We start from the raw sequence: 17,630 nt of genomic DNA on the forward strand, positions 1-17,630 counted from the left end.
TTGTTGTTAAATTTAATTTTTTATTTTTCAAGCACATGTTCGTTAATGCTTGCATGTTGTGAAGTTTAACAAAAATATAACTAATTGCATTTGTAAATTTTAGTAAATATTGAAACCATATGCAATGTTTGTTTAAAATAAACAAGATAATTAAGTTTAGACTCACGAGTACTGTATCGGTAACCTGTAGTAACCGTAGAATTTGCTAGAACAAATAAAATTTAAACACGAAATTTAAATTTTTTAAAGGTTTAATAATTGTTACACTGAATTGAAAGTATACACATTTCTGTAAACTATTACACAAAAAGTGGAAATATAAGATCAAGGGTATCATAAATAAAATGGCAGTAAGTAATAAACATTAAAAATAACTTGACTGTTGATAAAAATTTTTTTTGGTAAATGTTATGCCAAAAAAATGTTTAAATTTTCAAACATGAATAATAACTTGCCTGACAATTAAATTATAAACTAAATGCAGTGCTTTTAAACAACCCATATTTTTTGTTAAAAATATTTTTGACATTCAATAAAAAAAAATTTTTACTCCCAGGCATCCACTGTCAACAAAGTCCAGGAAGTGAGAGATGTGACAAGGTTGGAGAGAATTGGAGCCCACTCTCATGTGAGAGGACTTGGTCTTAATGATGATCTGGAAGCGAGGCAGGTTTCCCAGGGGATGGTCGGACAACTCGCAGCAAGAAGAGCAGCAGGGGTCATCCTAGAGATGATTAAGGTCTGGTCTTTTTACCTTATGGTTTATAAAACAGGATTGACTAAAAAACTCCATCCCTACCAGTTTTATTCCTTATGAATGCAAATATTAACATTTTTTTAAATATTTTTCAAGAACACACTTGAAATCACATACCCCTTTTCATATACACCTACCATTATATATATTTTTTTACATATATCTTTATCCTTAATGTGGGAAGGTTGACCTAATGACATAAACATAAAGTAACTTTAGTTACCCCGACCCAATCACAAGTTGCCTTAGGCAGATAAACACTCTTTTCATATTCTTTTGTAGGAGGGTAAAATAGCTGGAAGAGCTCTACTTATCGCAGGTCAACCAGGCACTGGTAAAACAGCGATCGCTATGGGGATGTCCCAAGCAATGAATAGAGATGCTCCATTCCAAGCCATGGCTGGAAGTGAAATATTCTCACTGGAGATGAGCAAAACAGAAGCTCTAACACAGGTTTGAAAATACAGATTTGTTCGCCCAATTAATTTTAAAAGGACAAGTTTTGAAGTAAAAAAATATTTAGTTTTCTAAACTCCATTTTATATTTTAAAACCATTGTATAACTATTAATATTATTTAAGTGTCCTCTTTTTTCTTGAATATTTATACTTGGTTGCTAAAATTGTGTTGCAAACAAAATAGGCAAATTTATGTCTTTTAACCAAATTTATATTCCAGGCATTTAGAAAATCGATTGGAGTTCGGATCAAGGAGGAGACTGAGATGATCGAAGGTGAAGTTGTGGAAGTGAGTGTGGAAAGACCGGCAACAGGATCTGTAAGTATCAGCAACGACCTTATTAAGTTTAATATTCTCTTAACAAAATTTTCTTTTTAATTTTTGTTAAAAAAATTCTTTTTAATTTTTGTTATTTATATACTATATAAAGCGATTTTAATTTTGTTTTTTAAGGGAGCAAAAGTTGGGAAGTTAACTTTAAAAACAACTGACATGGAAACTATATTTGATTTGGGTCAAAAAATGATCGAACAAATCACAAAAGAAAAAATCCAAGCTGGGTAAAAATAAATATCTCTCAAATAGTAATTCTAATAAGTAAAGGGTAATATATAATATCATCATTTAGAAAAAACTTGTTATTTTTTATTACAGAGATATTATCACCATTGACAAAGCAACTGGTAAAATCTCAAAGTTGGGGCGTTCATTCACGAGGGCACGAGATTATGATGCAACCGATTCACAAACAAGATTTGTTCAATGTCCGGAGGGTGAGTTACAGAAGAGGAAAGAAGTTGTGCACACTGTAACTCTTCATGAGATTGATGTTATTAACAGCAGAACACAAGGCTTTTTGGCTCTATTTTCAGGTACATATGCTAAGTCATATACAATGTAGACCACACGTCGATTGCCTGCCCTACAGGCTGCATTTTAATTGTCATTATATGGTCGCAAATAACTTTGCCTGTGGTAATTTACCCTTTCACAAATGGCATTTTAAAATTATTTTGGAAGCCAGTAAAATGGGCATGTATTAATGTCGACCACTTGGCTTTACAAAAACCACCATAATATTAGTTGCACCATGTTTAAAATAAAACAACTAATATTACTTTGATTGGCAGGTGACACTGGTGAAATTAAAAGCGAGGTCAGGGAACAAATTAATTCAAAAGTTGCCGAGTGGAGAGAAGAAGGGAAAGCTGAATTTATTCCAGGTTTAAATCAGTAAAAATGTGTCGTTAAAAAGGTTAAATTTGTTAACTATAACATGCTCTGAGACCATGCTCAAAATTATACCAAACTTCATATTTTAGTATACTAAAATATAGAATTACTATCCATATAAGACCCCCAATGTATTTAACTTACTACTTACAAAATTTCAGGAGTTCTATTTATTGATGAAGTCCACATGCTCGACATTGAGTGCTTTTCATTCTTAAATCGCTTGCTAGAAAGTGATATGGCTCCTGTGTTGATAATGGCCACAAATCGAGGGATAACTCGAATTCGTGGAACAAATTATAAAAGTCCTCACGGATTACCGATCGATCTTTTAGACCGACTTTTAATTATTGCGACAACTCCGTACACAGAAAAAGAAACAAAGCAGGTATAATTAGGAATTTCTTTATTTGAAATAAGGAAATCAATTTTCTATTGCATATTTTTTTTCAATTTAAATGGCTGTCGTTGTTAGCAAATAGTGCTGCCCAAGATTCAATTTTTTTACCCGGATTTTAACCTCATTTTTTTTCCTCCAGATCTTGCAGATCCGATGTGAAGAAGAGGATGTAGAGATGGAGGATCAAGCACTAGCTGTGCTCACGAGCATCGGCATGGAAACATCTTTGAGGTATGCGATCCAACTCATCACCGCATCCAATCTGGTCTGTAGGAAGAGAAAGGTAAGAGATTGATCTGTTTAAAATTTGTAACATTTATGCAAAAAATAGTCTATATATGTTAATGTATTTAAAACACAAAAACTCACCATAGTCTGATATTCTAGTATTTCCCCAGCAAAGATTTTTGTTTTCAAAGTTTTTTTATAACCACAATTATCATATTTAAACCCTTGTTAATGTTGTAGGGCACTGAGGTATCAGTTGATGATATAAAAAGAGTTTACTCTTTGTTCATCGACGAAAGTCGCTCAACGACTTTCCTTAAAGAATATCACAAAGAATTCATGTTCGATGAAATGGAGAAAGGAGATGGAAATCAAGCTGTTCCGATGGATGTTTAGACTCCGCAGTGAGGCTGTTACAATGGACATTTAACCTCCCTGATTTAGTTGCATTTTCGTAGCGTTGTGTCAAATAAAATAAACATTGTTTTTGTAAGCACTGAGTTTAAAAATTGTTTCATTTTCTAGTTTGTTTTTTACTTTTCCAGCTATTAAACTTTGTATAAGCTGCATTGAACATTTCCTCTAAATGCTCAGCCACCTAAATTTAAATAAAACCTGTTAAAAATTTACAAAAATTAATCTATTTATGTAAATACTTACATTAACATGGACAGTACTTCGTCTTAAATTATCCTGGTAAGCTCTAACTCTTGAGTTATGGAAGTTCTCAATACTCGTGCACATTCGAACAACCTAAAGTATAGGTGAAAATTTAAAAAAAAGATTAAAATAAATAAAGCAGTGTAAAAATAAATTGAAGTACACCTTATTAGTAGACCCAGAATATAGGCTTAACTAGACAAAATCTTAAGACATAAAATTTTCCCAATAGGTGTAAAAATATAATATTCAAAACTTTTAAAACCTAATAAATATTAAAAAAATAAATAAATATTAGTTTCTAATCAGATTAAAAATACCAACTATGTTAGAACTTACTTTTTCCTGAAGAAACGGGGTATTAGCTGGAAAACATTGCCAGAAATGCCGAAGTAATTCAGATGCAGATGAATATAATTGTTTAAGTTCGTCTAATTGTTGAGTTGAGAGAATATGTTCAACTGTATTAGTAGTTTGGTGGTTTGAGTTGACAGTCCCTGATAGATCTGACAAAGCTGTAGCAGCACTAGAAGGCTGTAATGCCTGTTTTAAACATAGGTTAATCCATAAATAATAAAGCTTATTCATATACAAGGTGCTTAATAAATATATATGTTTAATTCAAAGGCCGAAACAAAAAAATATGCCACATGAGGTGTAGGTAAATTATCACAGGCAAATATTAGTTGAGACCATTTGACGACAACTAAAATGCAGCTTAAGGGGTGGGGAATCTACTATTGTTTATAAAGCAAAAACAATGTTATACAATTTTAATTTTACCCTATTTAATATGTTTTTAAACAAAACAATTATAAGAATTAAAACTTACGAAAATGATTAAAATCGGAAAAAAATATTTCATTACTAGCTTAAAGTAGGGCAACTTAATAGTTTAGGTAAATACTTTTATATGTTTTGTATATAAATATATATTAAAAATTAGGTCAATATTTTTGGGCAATTTTATCAACAATAGTTTACAACTTACCTGTGTTAATCTAGGTTTATAATTCCTACATTGATTTGAAACCAATTGAATTCCTTGTCTAACATTTTGATGATTTAATTCATGGTGAACTTGGTTTACTAAAGTTGGTCCATGTAGATAACTAAACAATTTATTAGTTTAAATATATTTTCACAAAATTTTAAAATTTCATGCAAAACTATGTTGAATTGTCAAAATGTTCATCAAAGCTAAGACCATATAAATGTAAAAAGTTAAAAAAAAGGGGACAATAAGTTACCTATTCACTATATTGTTGAAAATATTGTTAACTAACAAAAATTTATTGAATTAAACATTTTGTTACTTTACCATTTTATCTGAAATAATATTTTCAATGGTCAATATCTGTGATGTAACTATTAGTTGTATAAATAGAAATATTAAAAGGACCAAAAAACATTGAAAAATAATCATTTGCAGTTATAGTTAATAAATGGTTGTTAATATTAAAATGTATACATGGTTAATTTAGTTATTATTATGTTAAATTACCGATCAGATTGTTTAAGAGTTAACGGTGTTTCATTTTTCTCTGAAATATTCTCTAGATCCTCATAAACAGTTGCTTCTTTTAGTTTGGCCTAAATGAAATAAGTTTTGAAAAATACATTAACATGGAAATATAAATTTTAATATTTTAAAATTAAGAATAAAATCTCACTCTTTTATTTTCAGGTTCTTTATCTCCATCCCCATTCTGTATAGTTGTTGTTGTCGGTATTTTTCTAATGGTAGAAGTAAAAAAATATTTAAAATAATATAATCAAAGTTTACTATAAAAAACATAAAAAAATAACGATTACAATAATGATGTTCTTTAGATATTATACCATTACAAGAATACAACTACTAAAATAAGTAGCGTGTACCTTAATTTACATAGTTCAAAATAAAAAAATTAATCAATGCACAAAAAAAGAAAAGAAGAATTTGGTTCTTACTTTTTACAAGCAGATAATATCATGGCATTCTGGTGGTTAAATCTTTTAATAATATTCTGGTTAATTAGTTGAGTGTTTGATTGTTTTCCTTTCGCAAGTGGAGCAGTAGAAATGGTGGTTCCATAACCCTTAACATAAAAGTATTTTTCTTTAACTTAAAACCCAAAAACTTTATTATTGTAACTTTATCTGTTTAATATAATTCCTTTCTTATTTCTTATTTTTATATAACCTTAAGGTAATAGGTTTACATTATTTTGGAAAAAGGTGTGCTGTTGTGACGTGTTTATAATCTATCCTTAGCTTAAAAGGGCGAATAGTATGGCATTTGTGCGGCTTATATCCGGCTTATATCCGAGAATCTTAAGCTTCTGAGTATGCTGCCAGTGCCATGACACTACGGGACTTAAATGCTATTCCTATGAAGTGTGGCTTAAAAACGGAAGTTGTTTGTATATACCAGCATATTTTAAGTTCAAAACATGTATAAAGATAGCTTATTTTTATAAAACTTTAATTAAATTAAGTAATATAACCTCTTCTTTTGTGCTATCCTCATCTTCCAAGTAGTTTAGGTCGTTAAAAACATCTTTAACTCCAATATTAAGCAACGAAACTATGTCTAAACAAAATTAAAGTTCAATTTATAATAATGTGATTTTTTTATTATTAACATAATAACAGGATATTTATACATTGGTATTAAAAAGTTGGTTTTACAAAAAGTTGGTATTAAAACTTTTAAAAAAGGATTTTTCCAAAGCCAATCAATATATTTTCTACCAGCAGTGAAAAGGGTAATTATACTACAATATACACACTGTTATTTTTATGTTTTTACCCTGTTCATCTTTCTTAATACAATCATTAAAAATATCTTTGCTAGTTCCCTGGTTGAGTCGATCACGATGGAAGTAGTGAGATTGAAAAAACATCGTCCAAAACTCTTTCTCTGTCAATTTATCCGGCACTTTCTCCAAGTATTTTCTTTTGACTAAAATAAGAAGATTTAAGTTGAACATTTATACGGTTATCTACATGTCATGGAGGTTGGTGGGCAATAAATTTATAGGAATACAAAATAAATTAAACTGTAGTTTGTGGCGCGCTGGTAAATTATTATAGGCAAATATAAATCAAGAGTTGCAACCACTTTACAACAATTAAGATGTCAATGGTAGGGCGGGCTAATGACTGTTATTTAAAAAAAAGATTTTTATCCAAATTATTGAAATAAATACAACCTGCAGGATAAGTTAGGAATATTGACTCAATGGTGTCAGCATTGAGATTGTATCTTAATCCATTACAACCGTCTGCTTGTGGTCTGACGTCTGCAAGGAAAGCTGCGGACACTCCGACATTTTGATTTGATCCGTCCTTTGCCCCACTCGACAATTTCTGTTGATTAAAACATTACAAAATATTATAAAACGTTGGTCTAGCAATACAAGTTAAAAATGTAAGTGCAATATTCAAACAGTGTCTATAAATAAAATAGTTGCAGCATGGTGTATTGGTCAAAACACTTGGCCTAACTATATGAGGTCTCGGGTTCAATACCCACTGCTCTTACACTGTAGTGCCTTTAAGTAAATCCTTTAAGCGATTTATAAAGCCCTGCTGAGTCAACAATTAATCAGCAGCTTAATAATCAAGCAACTAAAATGTAAAATTTCCCAAACTTTAAAGGCAACTTAAAACTGGCTCAAGGTAACTGATGGTACTCTATGTTTAGGTTGTAAAGTCGACCTTTCCACATTGAGGGTAAAAATGTATATAAATAATTTGTTTGCATTTTTAAGCCATAAACTTATTATTTCCATTTCCAGTTGGTTAAATAGTGTTTAAAACAACACAATTTTATAACTTACTGAAGAATGTGAAGCCCAGAATTCATCAGGAGTAATCACCCCGCTCACAACTAAATCTTTGTAGGTTTGGAATAAATCTGGATCTACTTGAAGCAATCTAAATATTAAATATCTTTATATAAACTTAAAAAAGATGAAGTTAAAAAATTCAAAGTTAAATTTTACCAAATTAAAATTGTATATATAATAGAACTTGGACTATATTTATATGTATGTGTCTATGTCTAATTTGAAGTCTTATTAAAAAAAACTGTCATTCAAGGTGGGCAAATAAATATTCAAAGGCAAATACTAGTTGCAAGTTGCAACAATCTATATACATTGTATAGGGCAGGCATTATAGTGGTATTAATCATAAAGCAATCATTCTAGATTTTAAATGTTAGCAATATTTAAGTTTTTTTATAAATAGTAACAAACTTGTTTTTTTCTTCTAAATCGGTGTCAATTTTTCTGCGAAATTTTGGTAGCATTTGAGCCAAAAGATTTTTAACATTTTCCCGATCCAATTTTGCTGTGCTCTATATAACAAATATTTTAATTAAAATTTAATGAAAAAACTTAAATACTAGGAATAAATAAAATTAATGATTGAAAGAAAGAAAATTTAGTTTACCGAATTTGTAAAATGAAAAACTACGGAACTTCCATTCAAAAGTAGAAGTTGTAATTGAATTTTTGCTTTGCTTTCTGGACTGACTTTTTGACCTAAACAAAAAATATGTTAAGTTTAGTGGGATTCATAAACAAGGCTACCCTAAAACAGGACATAATAAAGAGATTATTATTTTAAATAATTCTCGTTAAGAGCCTTTTTTATTTAAGCCTTTCTGCAAAAGCAATGTAGGCTAATTAAAAATACTTTTTTGATATAAGTTGCCAAAAGTTTTGGTCTCTTTTTTGCAATTTATAATGAAAAAATTGCTTTGTGTAACATAACAGAAAATTAACCGGCAGCGTGGTGTAGTGGTAAGAACACTTGCTACACCACACATGAGGTCATAAGTTCAATCCCCACTGATCTCATTAAATTGTTAAGAATTACAGTGGCATTCTAGCAAATACGTCATGATATAATACTTAAGGAAATTGTGTTTACATAAAGATATTATAGTATACTATGGCATGGTCACCAAACGCAGTATTCGTAAAAATATGCGCAAAATAAATAAATAACAAGCTTACATTTAATATCCGCAAATAGTTCTTTTACTTCAAAATGTAAATCCTTTCCTTCTGGGCACCAAGCTATTCGTTCCCCCATTAAATATAAAGTACCATCTCTTTTTTTATGCCGAACTTTATTGACCATTAACTGAACTTGCTCTGATGCAGACATTTTAACGTTTTTAAATGAAAACTCAACTTTAATTACGACATGGAAATGTGCAACAGAGGTTGTGAAAAGTTTGTAACATGTGTCAAAATCACGTGGCAACAATTTTGCTACATTAAATAAATGTTGCAAAATTTTGACACAAAAAATGAGGCCATAAATTATATCTACTAAATTTTTTTTATCCCGATTTTTTACCATGCTTTATTAAAATTAATTACATTCAAAATTTTTAAATCAGTCAAAAAGTAACCTTAACAGTTATGTTTAAATAAAATTTTTTTTCAGATATACTAGCTGGTAAATGTTAAAATAATGCAATCAAACTTAGCTTTTGAACAAAAACTTTTATTTATTTTCAATCAAAATTTGCAGAAAAAAAACAAATAAACAAAAGCATTTTAAAATCCAAAATTGTCATGAATAGGTGAAAATTACTTTTTACAACCACCTGTCCTCTAAAACAAAAAAAAAATTAGGATTAATATAAATACATCACTGATTAAACAGTTTTATACACCATTTAAATTTGCCTCAGCGATCTTGGTGGTTGCCATTGTTATCACGTAATCAAGATAGCAAATATTACTGTCATCATTGGCAAATATAAGATTATTTTTTTAAATATATTTAAATTCATTTTTTTTTATAAGTTGTTTATTTTTAAATATGTAACAGATATAACTAGGCACTTTTTGATTGCAATTTAAACCTAATTTCAGATGCAAAGATGGAAAAAGAATTCACACAACCATACATAATAATTAGATTCTGTAACTGCTTTAGGATCGCTTTGAAGCAGTTTTGTTCAATTTCTTTCATCAACCTAAATAAAACAATATATACGACTTTTTTATATAATGTTTAGTACAAATTTTGTAATTTTTTTCACTTATTTTACATCTCAGATTGAACGGTATTTGATATCACGCACAGTTCTACTAAAAACTGTATGATAATGGCAGAATTATTTAACATCATCGATGAAAAACTTACAATTAGTTGATCTAACCAACAGATATTTAATATTACCTCTTGAGAGATGAGCTTTCAATCATCCACTTCTTATTAGAAATGCGAACATTTTAGGCACAATTTTGTTCAACTTTTGAATTTTAATAACATTTTTGACCTATTAAAAAAGACTTATTAAAATAATGTTAGCTAATTGGCCTACAGAATTATTTTAAATTGTAATTGAAATCAACAATTCAGCAAAAAATGTTTTTTTTGATTTCAGTTAAAATCATCATAATTGCAGAACATTTCTCATCATTAAAGTTGATTTATTAATTGTTATAAACTAAACATTTAAAAATTTTATCTTTTTATTTAACAAGTAATTCTGGATCTCTATTACTTTCGCATGCCCGAATTTAACAAGGCGTTATAACCTAAGTATGGCAATTGTTCAACCAGACATTAAAAAAATGGTTTGAAATATGTTTTAATGAGTATAACTTAGTCCGCTTTATGAGTCAGATGTGTTAATGGGTAAACTGAATATGTGAGGGTTAAGGTAAGGGTTTAATTTATGCAACCTTTTTGTTTAATTAGATATGCCGCATTTTGGTTACACACCCTGTTTATGTAGGGCGTGCAAACTAATAGAGATCCATAATTCTTACCAATGCAGTAATATTCTGTAATTTAACCAACAGATCAAACAATAATCTAATGATCATTTATTACATGTTGCTTATAGCTGTGCAGTCATGTTCAACTCAAAATGGACTTTTTGTTCGTCTACCTGTATTTAACTTAAGTTAATACGTAGTAATACCATGTGACAATAATCAAATTACGCTTGTACTAAATTCGTCTCAGAGATCTTGGTGAATTATCAGGAATCAGCAGTAGCAAATATAATTACTAATCATCGACAAAGTTTTTATTTAAATTTACTTCACAGTTATATAATTTAATAACTTACCGTTCTTTGAAATTCCCATGCTTCCCGCAGCAAACCATCATGCAAAAGAGATAGTATTAGAAAAGTAAAAAACACGTGCGTACATAGAAGCAATATAAAATTTACGTAATTTTTTTAGAAATTTAGATAATATTTAATTATCCTCTAATTAAGGTAAATGAATTTAAAACATTAAAAAACATTTAACTTGTAAAATCTGACGGTGTCATAAATATTAATGTAATATCTATGATGGTGTAAAGAAAAATGTTCCAATAAATAATTTAAAAGCTTGCACAACAAACAATTCCTTTAATTATTATACCTTAAAAACAACACAATCTGTAGCCTAATATAATAACACATTTTATTTAAATTTACAATAAAAATATTTACTCAAAAAATTTACTGTGGGTTTGAAATGTGTAAGGGTAATTGATTATAAAACAGCAGAAGAAGTGCCTATAGCAAATAACTTCAAGCTTCTATCAGTAACTCGATATTGCATCTCGGTAACATTTTCGACAGTTACAAATTGTTTTTTGTTCTTTTTCGCCAATATAATCGAACCATGGACATCTTTGCTATAACCCGATTGTAAACCTTTTGTACAGATTTCGGTGTTGCAATGAAATTTACAGTAATTATAAAGTTGATCGTTGTGTTTGTAGATTTGGGTAACAAAAAGGGAGTCACAAGATTTACAGAGCACTTTAAGGTAGTGTACAAATCCAGTTAAATCATCGATTTCCATTCCTATATTTTGTAAAATTGAAATATCATCCAGAATAATTACAGAATTTCTTTTTTGACCCATATTTAGTTTTACATCCAAGTACAGATTTTTCATTGTAAATTCACAAGACCCAGATTGTGTATCTTCATTGTTTAACCCATAACTTCTAAGACTTAAATCCAAAAAGTCGATAACTTTTAGTTTTCCGTTTGTTTTTGAACGTTCTAGATTAACACCAATCTTGGAACAGGCAACCACATAATGTGTAAAAGTTTGGGATGCTGTGATTAAAATGACATTTTGGTTTGCCTTTAAATACATTGCTATAAAATGGTGAATTAAAAATGTTCCGTCGACATTTTCTTGAGAAAGCAAAATAAAAGATTCTGAGGGTAGTTTGGTATTTCCCCAACCAGCGAATCGGTTTAATTCATCAAACATTATATTAATTCACCCTAGTTTTCTGTCAAAATAAAAAAAAATTAAATGTAAACCTTATTATAAAAGTAAAGTTTACACCTTTGTTACAGTGGGAGTTAAAAAAATGAATTAAAGTTAATTTAAAAAACTAAAAGTTATATAATACACATATTATATGCTAGATGGTGCAAATGCATTAAAAAAACTATTTCATAAAATTACAATTCCAAAAAAATTTAACATAGTTAACATATAAACTGCATAAAAATCAGTATTCTATAGCCCTAGAATCCAAGTTTATATCTTAAATGTTTCTATAAATCATTTGATATTAAACATAGCATAGCTATGCACAGTTCTTCATCAGAATTATGTTTAACTACACAGTTTACTGGCACACAACTAATTGATGGAATGTTTTTATTTTCTTGTAAGTTTTTGCACAATTCTAAAAAAAAAAAAAAAAATTTATTTAATAACATGGTGTAGGTTGAAACGCTTGCTATTATTACATGAGGTCCTGAGTTTGACCCACTGTTCCATGCTAATTACGCTTAAGTAAGATAATATAACATTGGTATCAACTTCTAGTAAGTGGACAGGGTAACAAATTAATGTTTAGGCCCTGAAGTTGGCCTATCACATATCAGGAATAAATATTTACTAAAAATATATCAAAACTACTACTGCTAAAAAAGGCAAGGCAGTAAGTTAAGGTTAAAATAAATAAAACTAAACACTTTAATAAATATCACACTTACCATTAATTGTTTCCAACTCAAGATCAGCTTGCTTATAAATTAATCTTAGTTGAATGACATTTTGAAAACTTTGATTATTTCTTGACAAATTAGTTTCCAAAGATTTTAATATTTCTTCTAGTTTTTCTTTTGGTTCTAACACATCTTTATCAATACCTAAAATATTTTAAAACTTAAAAACTTTTAAAAAGTAAAGCCTAAAATTACCTGCATATGAAGGTTTTGTTTTTTTTAAATTATTGAGCCTCGATGTGAGAAGGTTGATTTCACAATTATGTTTGCCCGATAATTAAGCTGCTGATTAAATTTTTAATTAGCAGGAGTTCATTCCGGTTATAGCGCCTTACTCAAGGGCGCTACATTAAAAGAGCATAGGGAATCAAACCAAGGACATCATTAAGAAAAGCGACGTGTTCTAACCACTACACCAAAATATAACTTACATGATGTAATACATTGTTGTGAATATGTTTTAGTTTCGCTTGCTACTACTTGCCATTCAATCTTAGCATTTTTAGGTAGGGATGAAACAACTACATATACTAGATCTAATTTTTGACATTCTAAAAAATATATAATTACTTTTACATTATATACATAACAAAAGTAATTAAAAAAAATTAAAAACTATATATCATGACCAAAATTAAAGAAAGCATCATATTGTAAAGAGTTTTTTTTAAATAATTTATACATGTTTTTATTTTTACAACTTGCACATTACCTTTTGAGTTAGTAGTTTTAAATTGCCATATATGTTTTGCTGTAGATATATATTTAATATCAGTTACATAACAAACACATTGGCAGATGTTGCTCAGGTTTAACTCTGGGTCCATTGCAGTTAATACACTCTAAAATATAGATTGCTAATTAGAAATTATTTTTAACTGGTACAATTACAGCATCTTAACCTAGAAATTACCATAAACAAAAAATTAAAATTAATAATTTAGAAAACAGAAGTTATATTTTTATTTTCTTACATACCTAATTATAAAAAATTTCCTTAAAAATTTTTAGACTATTTTATAAATACCTCAACATGCTGCAGTGCAATGCAACCTTGTTCTTCAACACTTTGTTTTAACTCCATAGAACCTGGATCTAATCCTATTTGACCAGCAATAAAGTAAAGGCCGCATCTCAAAACACATTGACTGTAAGGACCTTCAAACATTTTTTTCCAAGTTTAAAATATTAAAACAGGTTTTTTTATTTTTTAAAATTTCTTTAGTTCATTCATAAACCAATAAAAGTATCAAAAATATTTATAATAAATGTAACAAAAAAATGACAAAATAAATTTCATGATTTAAAACATGGCCAGAATATTAATGTTTACATAAAGATTTTATACTATAATCCAGTATAGGCCTTGCTTTAAATTAAGCTTATTTCTTATTTATACATGCATAAACTTTTTTTCATTTAAAAGTAACAAACTTTTATACCTATATTAGCAGGAGCCCAATGCGAAATTCCTTGCACATGCATAACCTTATGGTCGGTTGTATTAGTACAAGATATACATTCAATCATCATTATTTCATCATCTTTTAAACCATTTAAACCAACACAAACTCTGGCAGGTGGGTTGATGTTAAAGAAAGTTTTATAAACTGAGTTGATTATCCCAAAGTGGTTCATGTTTGAGATATAGAAATGAATATAAGTTGCATTTTCTTTTCCATGGTTATTTTCTTCTAAAATGTCTAAAAAAAATTTAAAAATAAAAATTTTAATAAATTATGCTAAATAACAGATAATTTATTAATAAGGCGAAAAAATGAAAATGTGGGACAAAAATAAAAATGTGGGAAAAAAATAAAAATGTGGGACAAAATGGAAATGTGGGACAAAAATTTAAGAGCAATCCAGAATATTTAATTTTGTTTATTACCTTTTAGTTGGTTAAGAAGTTCAGTAGTTTTTTGTTTAATTTCTTGATTTTTTGCTTGTTTATTGTAAGTTGAACATATTCCAGATACAAACAGAAAACATTTATGTTTGTTTGCATTAACTTTGTTTTGTATGGATTCCATTTTGTCAATGTTCCAATTTATCTAAAAAAAAGACAACAAAAAGTTTATGTTTTAAGAAAATTTAATTAAACTTATAAAAGTAAATACTTTTGAACAGTGAATGCTAGTAATAGTCATTTTAAAAAAATTCATTTGTAATAATTATAATCTACAAATGATAAACGCAACATGAAAATGGAAAACTTACATTTCTTGGGGTAATTTTGTTTAAATTTTCTTTTAAACAAAGTTCCTTCGGTAATTGAAATTGTGGAATGAGATGTGAAAATTTAGGTTGTTTGTAATTTGTTTTTTCCTTAAGATGACAAGACTTTAAATACAAATAAGTTACTGGGGCAATCAGGTCATCAGAGTGAATTATAACTTCACTTTCATCACTAAAAAGAATTTTATAAAATAATTTAAAATCTTTTACCAACCACAACAAAAAGAAATACATGTAGATATTTGTGTAGGGTATGGTTGTTGCAAAATAATAACAAATACCAACTTTTTTAGATTTTATAATTTAATGTGGACTTGTAACTAGTTAAAAGCCTGTCCTTTGATCGGGATTTAAACTGCCTTAATATGGTCACAACTCTTGTCTGTTTGTCTATAAATTGGACATACATATAAATTTATATCTTCCACTAAGCCTAATTATATAATATAGATAAGCAAGCAACACTTTTACATATAAAACAACTTACATGATAATTTTTTGTTTGAACAAAGGACAATCAAGTGTAAAAGTTTCATATTCACCCCCTTCCCCACAAATATGACTGCCATAATCTTCATTCTGTAAATATACTATTAACTGTTAAGCTAATACATACAATAGTTTTTAAATAAGGAAAATTTAAAGAGATAAACCGGCAGCGAGGTGTAGTGATAAGAACTCCTGCTACACCACACATGATGTCGTTGGTTCAATCCCCACTGATCTCATGCTGTAGCGCCCTTAAGTAAGGCGCTATAAACGATATGAACCTCTGCAGAACTAGCACTTATTCAGTTGTATAATTACCAGGCAATTATAATCTATAATATCCCAAACTGCCACAGGCAACTCGAGACTGGGTCGGAGTAACTGATGTTACTCTATGTTTAAGTCACGCATTCAACCTTCCCACACCGAGGATAAAGATGTATACACAAAAAAAATAGTTTTTAAATTAATAAATAATAATGCTCTTTGAATTTACATTTAAGCATTTAAAAATTTCAGTATTTTTCATTTAACTAAACTAACATACCAGCTTAATAAGATGGTTTTGCATCTGAGTAAGGGACTTTCCCAGATGTTTTTGGTTTAATCCTAGAGCAGCTGTCTTGATTAAAACAGATTCAAGTTGATTGTCAACCATCTCCTATATAAACATATAAGTAAAACGGTAAAAGACGAAAAACAAAAGTCCAATCAATTTTATTAAATAAGTCTATTAACAAAAACAAATTTTCATCTATATTTAATGGACCTCGGTGGTCATGGTTATAAGCCTACAGAATAAAAAAGTGCTAGTTGTAGTGTGACGTTAAACTACCACAGACACTTTATTAATAACAAGTTAATATTGCTATAAAAATTAAAATTGCTATATAAAAAAGCTGGCAATAGAGTGGGCTATCGGTTAGTTCTATTAATATAAGAACATGCTTAAATAAGGTTTTGTATTTACCTGAAGTAATTCTTTTTGGTTTCTTCTCCACAAGTAAGTAAGACTGATCAAACCAAGTCTGTTGCAAACATTTTCAACTCTGATTCGTTGGTAATCTGATAAAATTGCTCCACAGGAAACCCCCTCATACTGAACATTGTCCTATTAAAAAAAATAAAGTGCAAATTACAGACGTAACCTTACTTTGAACATTACAAAAAGCAGTAGAGTTAATGAAGTCCATCTACTCTTGTCTTATAAAAACAGAAGAAAGTTAGCTAAACTACTTTGCAAAGTTAATACAAATAATAATTTACTTTAATTTCTTTTAACAAATGGAATAGGTCTTCTACCTCATCTTCTTTACTTTGTAAATAATTTAAACCTGTTGATTTAGAATGTCCTTGAATTTTTCTAAAATAAACCAATGTTAAAGTATTAAAAATGTTGCCTTACAATAAAAGCATATTACATAAAGTTGAAATAATTAAATGAATTGAAAGCAAGACCAACCTTCTATAAAGAGGTAAATCCATTGCCTTAGCATAAAACTGAATTGCTTCATGACCAACAGATTGATACATATAACTATCAGCTTCACCTAACAGTTTTAAAAGTTATTTTTTATAGGATCAAATGAAGAGATATTTAAGGTAATTTTCTTACCATTAATTATAGGTTGAAGATTTGCCAAAGCTACGATTTGATGACCCATTGCTACACAGTGCATCATATTAAAACAACTATCCTTACCTCCACTATAAAAAGAAAAACGATTTAAATTTTAAAGTTTTTATTTTTATTTTACATTTTTGTTACGTACTTTTAAAATTAGGTTTTAGTCAAAAATTTTTAACACAAATAGAACAAAAAGCTTACCTTATTAACGCAACCACCCTCATCTTGAAAAAAATATGTTTTTTTTAGTAATTCTTACGTTATTTAGCTAACTATTTCAACGTTTTAGTTAATTTAAAACTGTATATAAAAAAGTAAACAAAAACACGTGGATTTTTCAAGAGTTTCCAAATAATTGTTAATTGCTTTCTTATTTAATTATCCTCATTTCGTCCTGACCTGAAAAGTATGCAATATAACTTTTAACATTGTAATTAAAAACTTAATTAGCTTTTATTCATGCAAATAATATCCTATATGGATGGGTTGAATATAATTAAAAAACAGTATGTATTTAAACTAAACTGGCAGCGTG

General features: G+C 28.7%; 4 protein-coding genes, 1 long non-coding RNA gene and 1 other non-coding gene across 6 annotated transcripts; 1 reads left to right on the top strand and 5 right to left on the bottom strand.

The window, feature by feature from the left end:
• The first annotated feature begins 225 nt into the window (after positions 1-225).
• Positions 226-3,739, top strand: LOC145753309 (ruvB-like 2). The gene is made up of 10 exons (XM_082569718.1): positions 226-350; positions 557-739; positions 1,040-1,210; positions 1,436-1,534; positions 1,670-1,776; positions 1,871-2,088; positions 2,347-2,439; positions 2,611-2,837; positions 2,989-3,132; positions 3,318-3,739. Exons 1-10 carry the CDS (start codon positions 345-347, stop codon positions 3,471-3,473), a joined length of 1,404 nt encoding a protein of 467 aa, XP_082425844.1. The 5' UTR covers positions 226-344; the 3' UTR covers positions 3,474-3,739.
• LOC145753308 (general transcription factor IIH subunit 1-like) lies at positions 3,472-8,927 on the bottom strand. The gene is made up of 14 exons (XM_082569716.1): positions 8,750-8,927; positions 8,181-8,272; positions 7,985-8,085; positions 7,565-7,661; positions 6,935-7,091; positions 6,532-6,684; positions 6,227-6,312; positions 5,691-5,818; positions 5,411-5,474; positions 5,242-5,330; positions 4,729-4,849; positions 4,077-4,280; positions 3,738-3,830; positions 3,472-3,675 (listed from the first exon to the last, which is right to left on the bottom strand). The coding sequence occupies exons 1-14, from the start codon at positions 8,901-8,903 to the stop codon at positions 3,592-3,594; spliced, it is 1,623 nt and encodes a 540-aa protein (XP_082425842.1). The 5' UTR covers positions 8,904-8,927; the 3' UTR covers positions 3,472-3,591.
• Positions 8,928-9,232: 305 nt separating this feature from the next.
• LOC145753140 (uncharacterized) lies at positions 9,233-10,965 on the bottom strand. Its single transcript, XR_014283825.1, has 5 exons — positions 10,834-10,965; positions 10,529-10,650; positions 9,933-10,032; positions 9,593-9,726; positions 9,233-9,358 (listed from the first exon to the last, which is right to left on the bottom strand). It is a non-coding gene; the product is annotated as an uncharacterized LOC145753140 (long non-coding RNA).
• LOC145754238 (small nucleolar RNA SNORD24) lies at positions 9,431-9,503 on the bottom strand. Its single transcript, XR_014284120.1, has one exon. It is a non-coding gene; the product is annotated as a small nucleolar RNA SNORD24 (small nucleolar RNA).
• A 195-nt stretch (positions 10,966-11,160) lies between the features above and the next one.
• Positions 11,161-12,007, bottom strand: LOC145752807 (elongator complex protein 6-like). Its single transcript, XM_082569149.1, has one exon. It carries the CDS (start codon positions 11,987-11,989, stop codon positions 11,252-11,254), a length of 738 nt encoding a protein of 245 aa, XP_082425275.1. The 5' UTR covers positions 11,990-12,007; the 3' UTR covers positions 11,161-11,251.
• A 275-nt stretch (positions 12,008-12,282) lies between these two features.
• On the bottom strand, positions 12,283-17,319 carry LOC145752553 (uncharacterized). The gene is made up of 15 exons (XM_082568857.1): positions 17,297-17,319; positions 17,084-17,175; positions 16,931-17,018; positions 16,735-16,831; positions 16,439-16,579; positions 16,016-16,129; positions 15,467-15,558; positions 14,962-15,151; positions 14,633-14,795; positions 14,184-14,444; positions 13,769-13,899; positions 13,454-13,583; positions 13,173-13,292; positions 12,730-12,885; positions 12,283-12,416 (listed from the first exon to the last, which is right to left on the bottom strand). Exons 1-15 carry the CDS (start codon positions 17,317-17,319, stop codon positions 12,283-12,285), a joined length of 1,932 nt encoding a protein of 643 aa, XP_082424983.1.
• Between the last annotated feature and the right edge of the window lie 311 nt (positions 17,320-17,630).

The sequence above is a fragment of the Corella eumyota genome, chromosome 5, assembly GCF_963082875.1.
Source record: "Corella eumyota chromosome 5, kaCorEumy4.1, whole genome shotgun sequence".
NCBI classification, from domain to species: Eukaryota; Metazoa; Chordata; class Ascidiacea; order Phlebobranchia; family Corellidae; genus Corella; species Corella eumyota.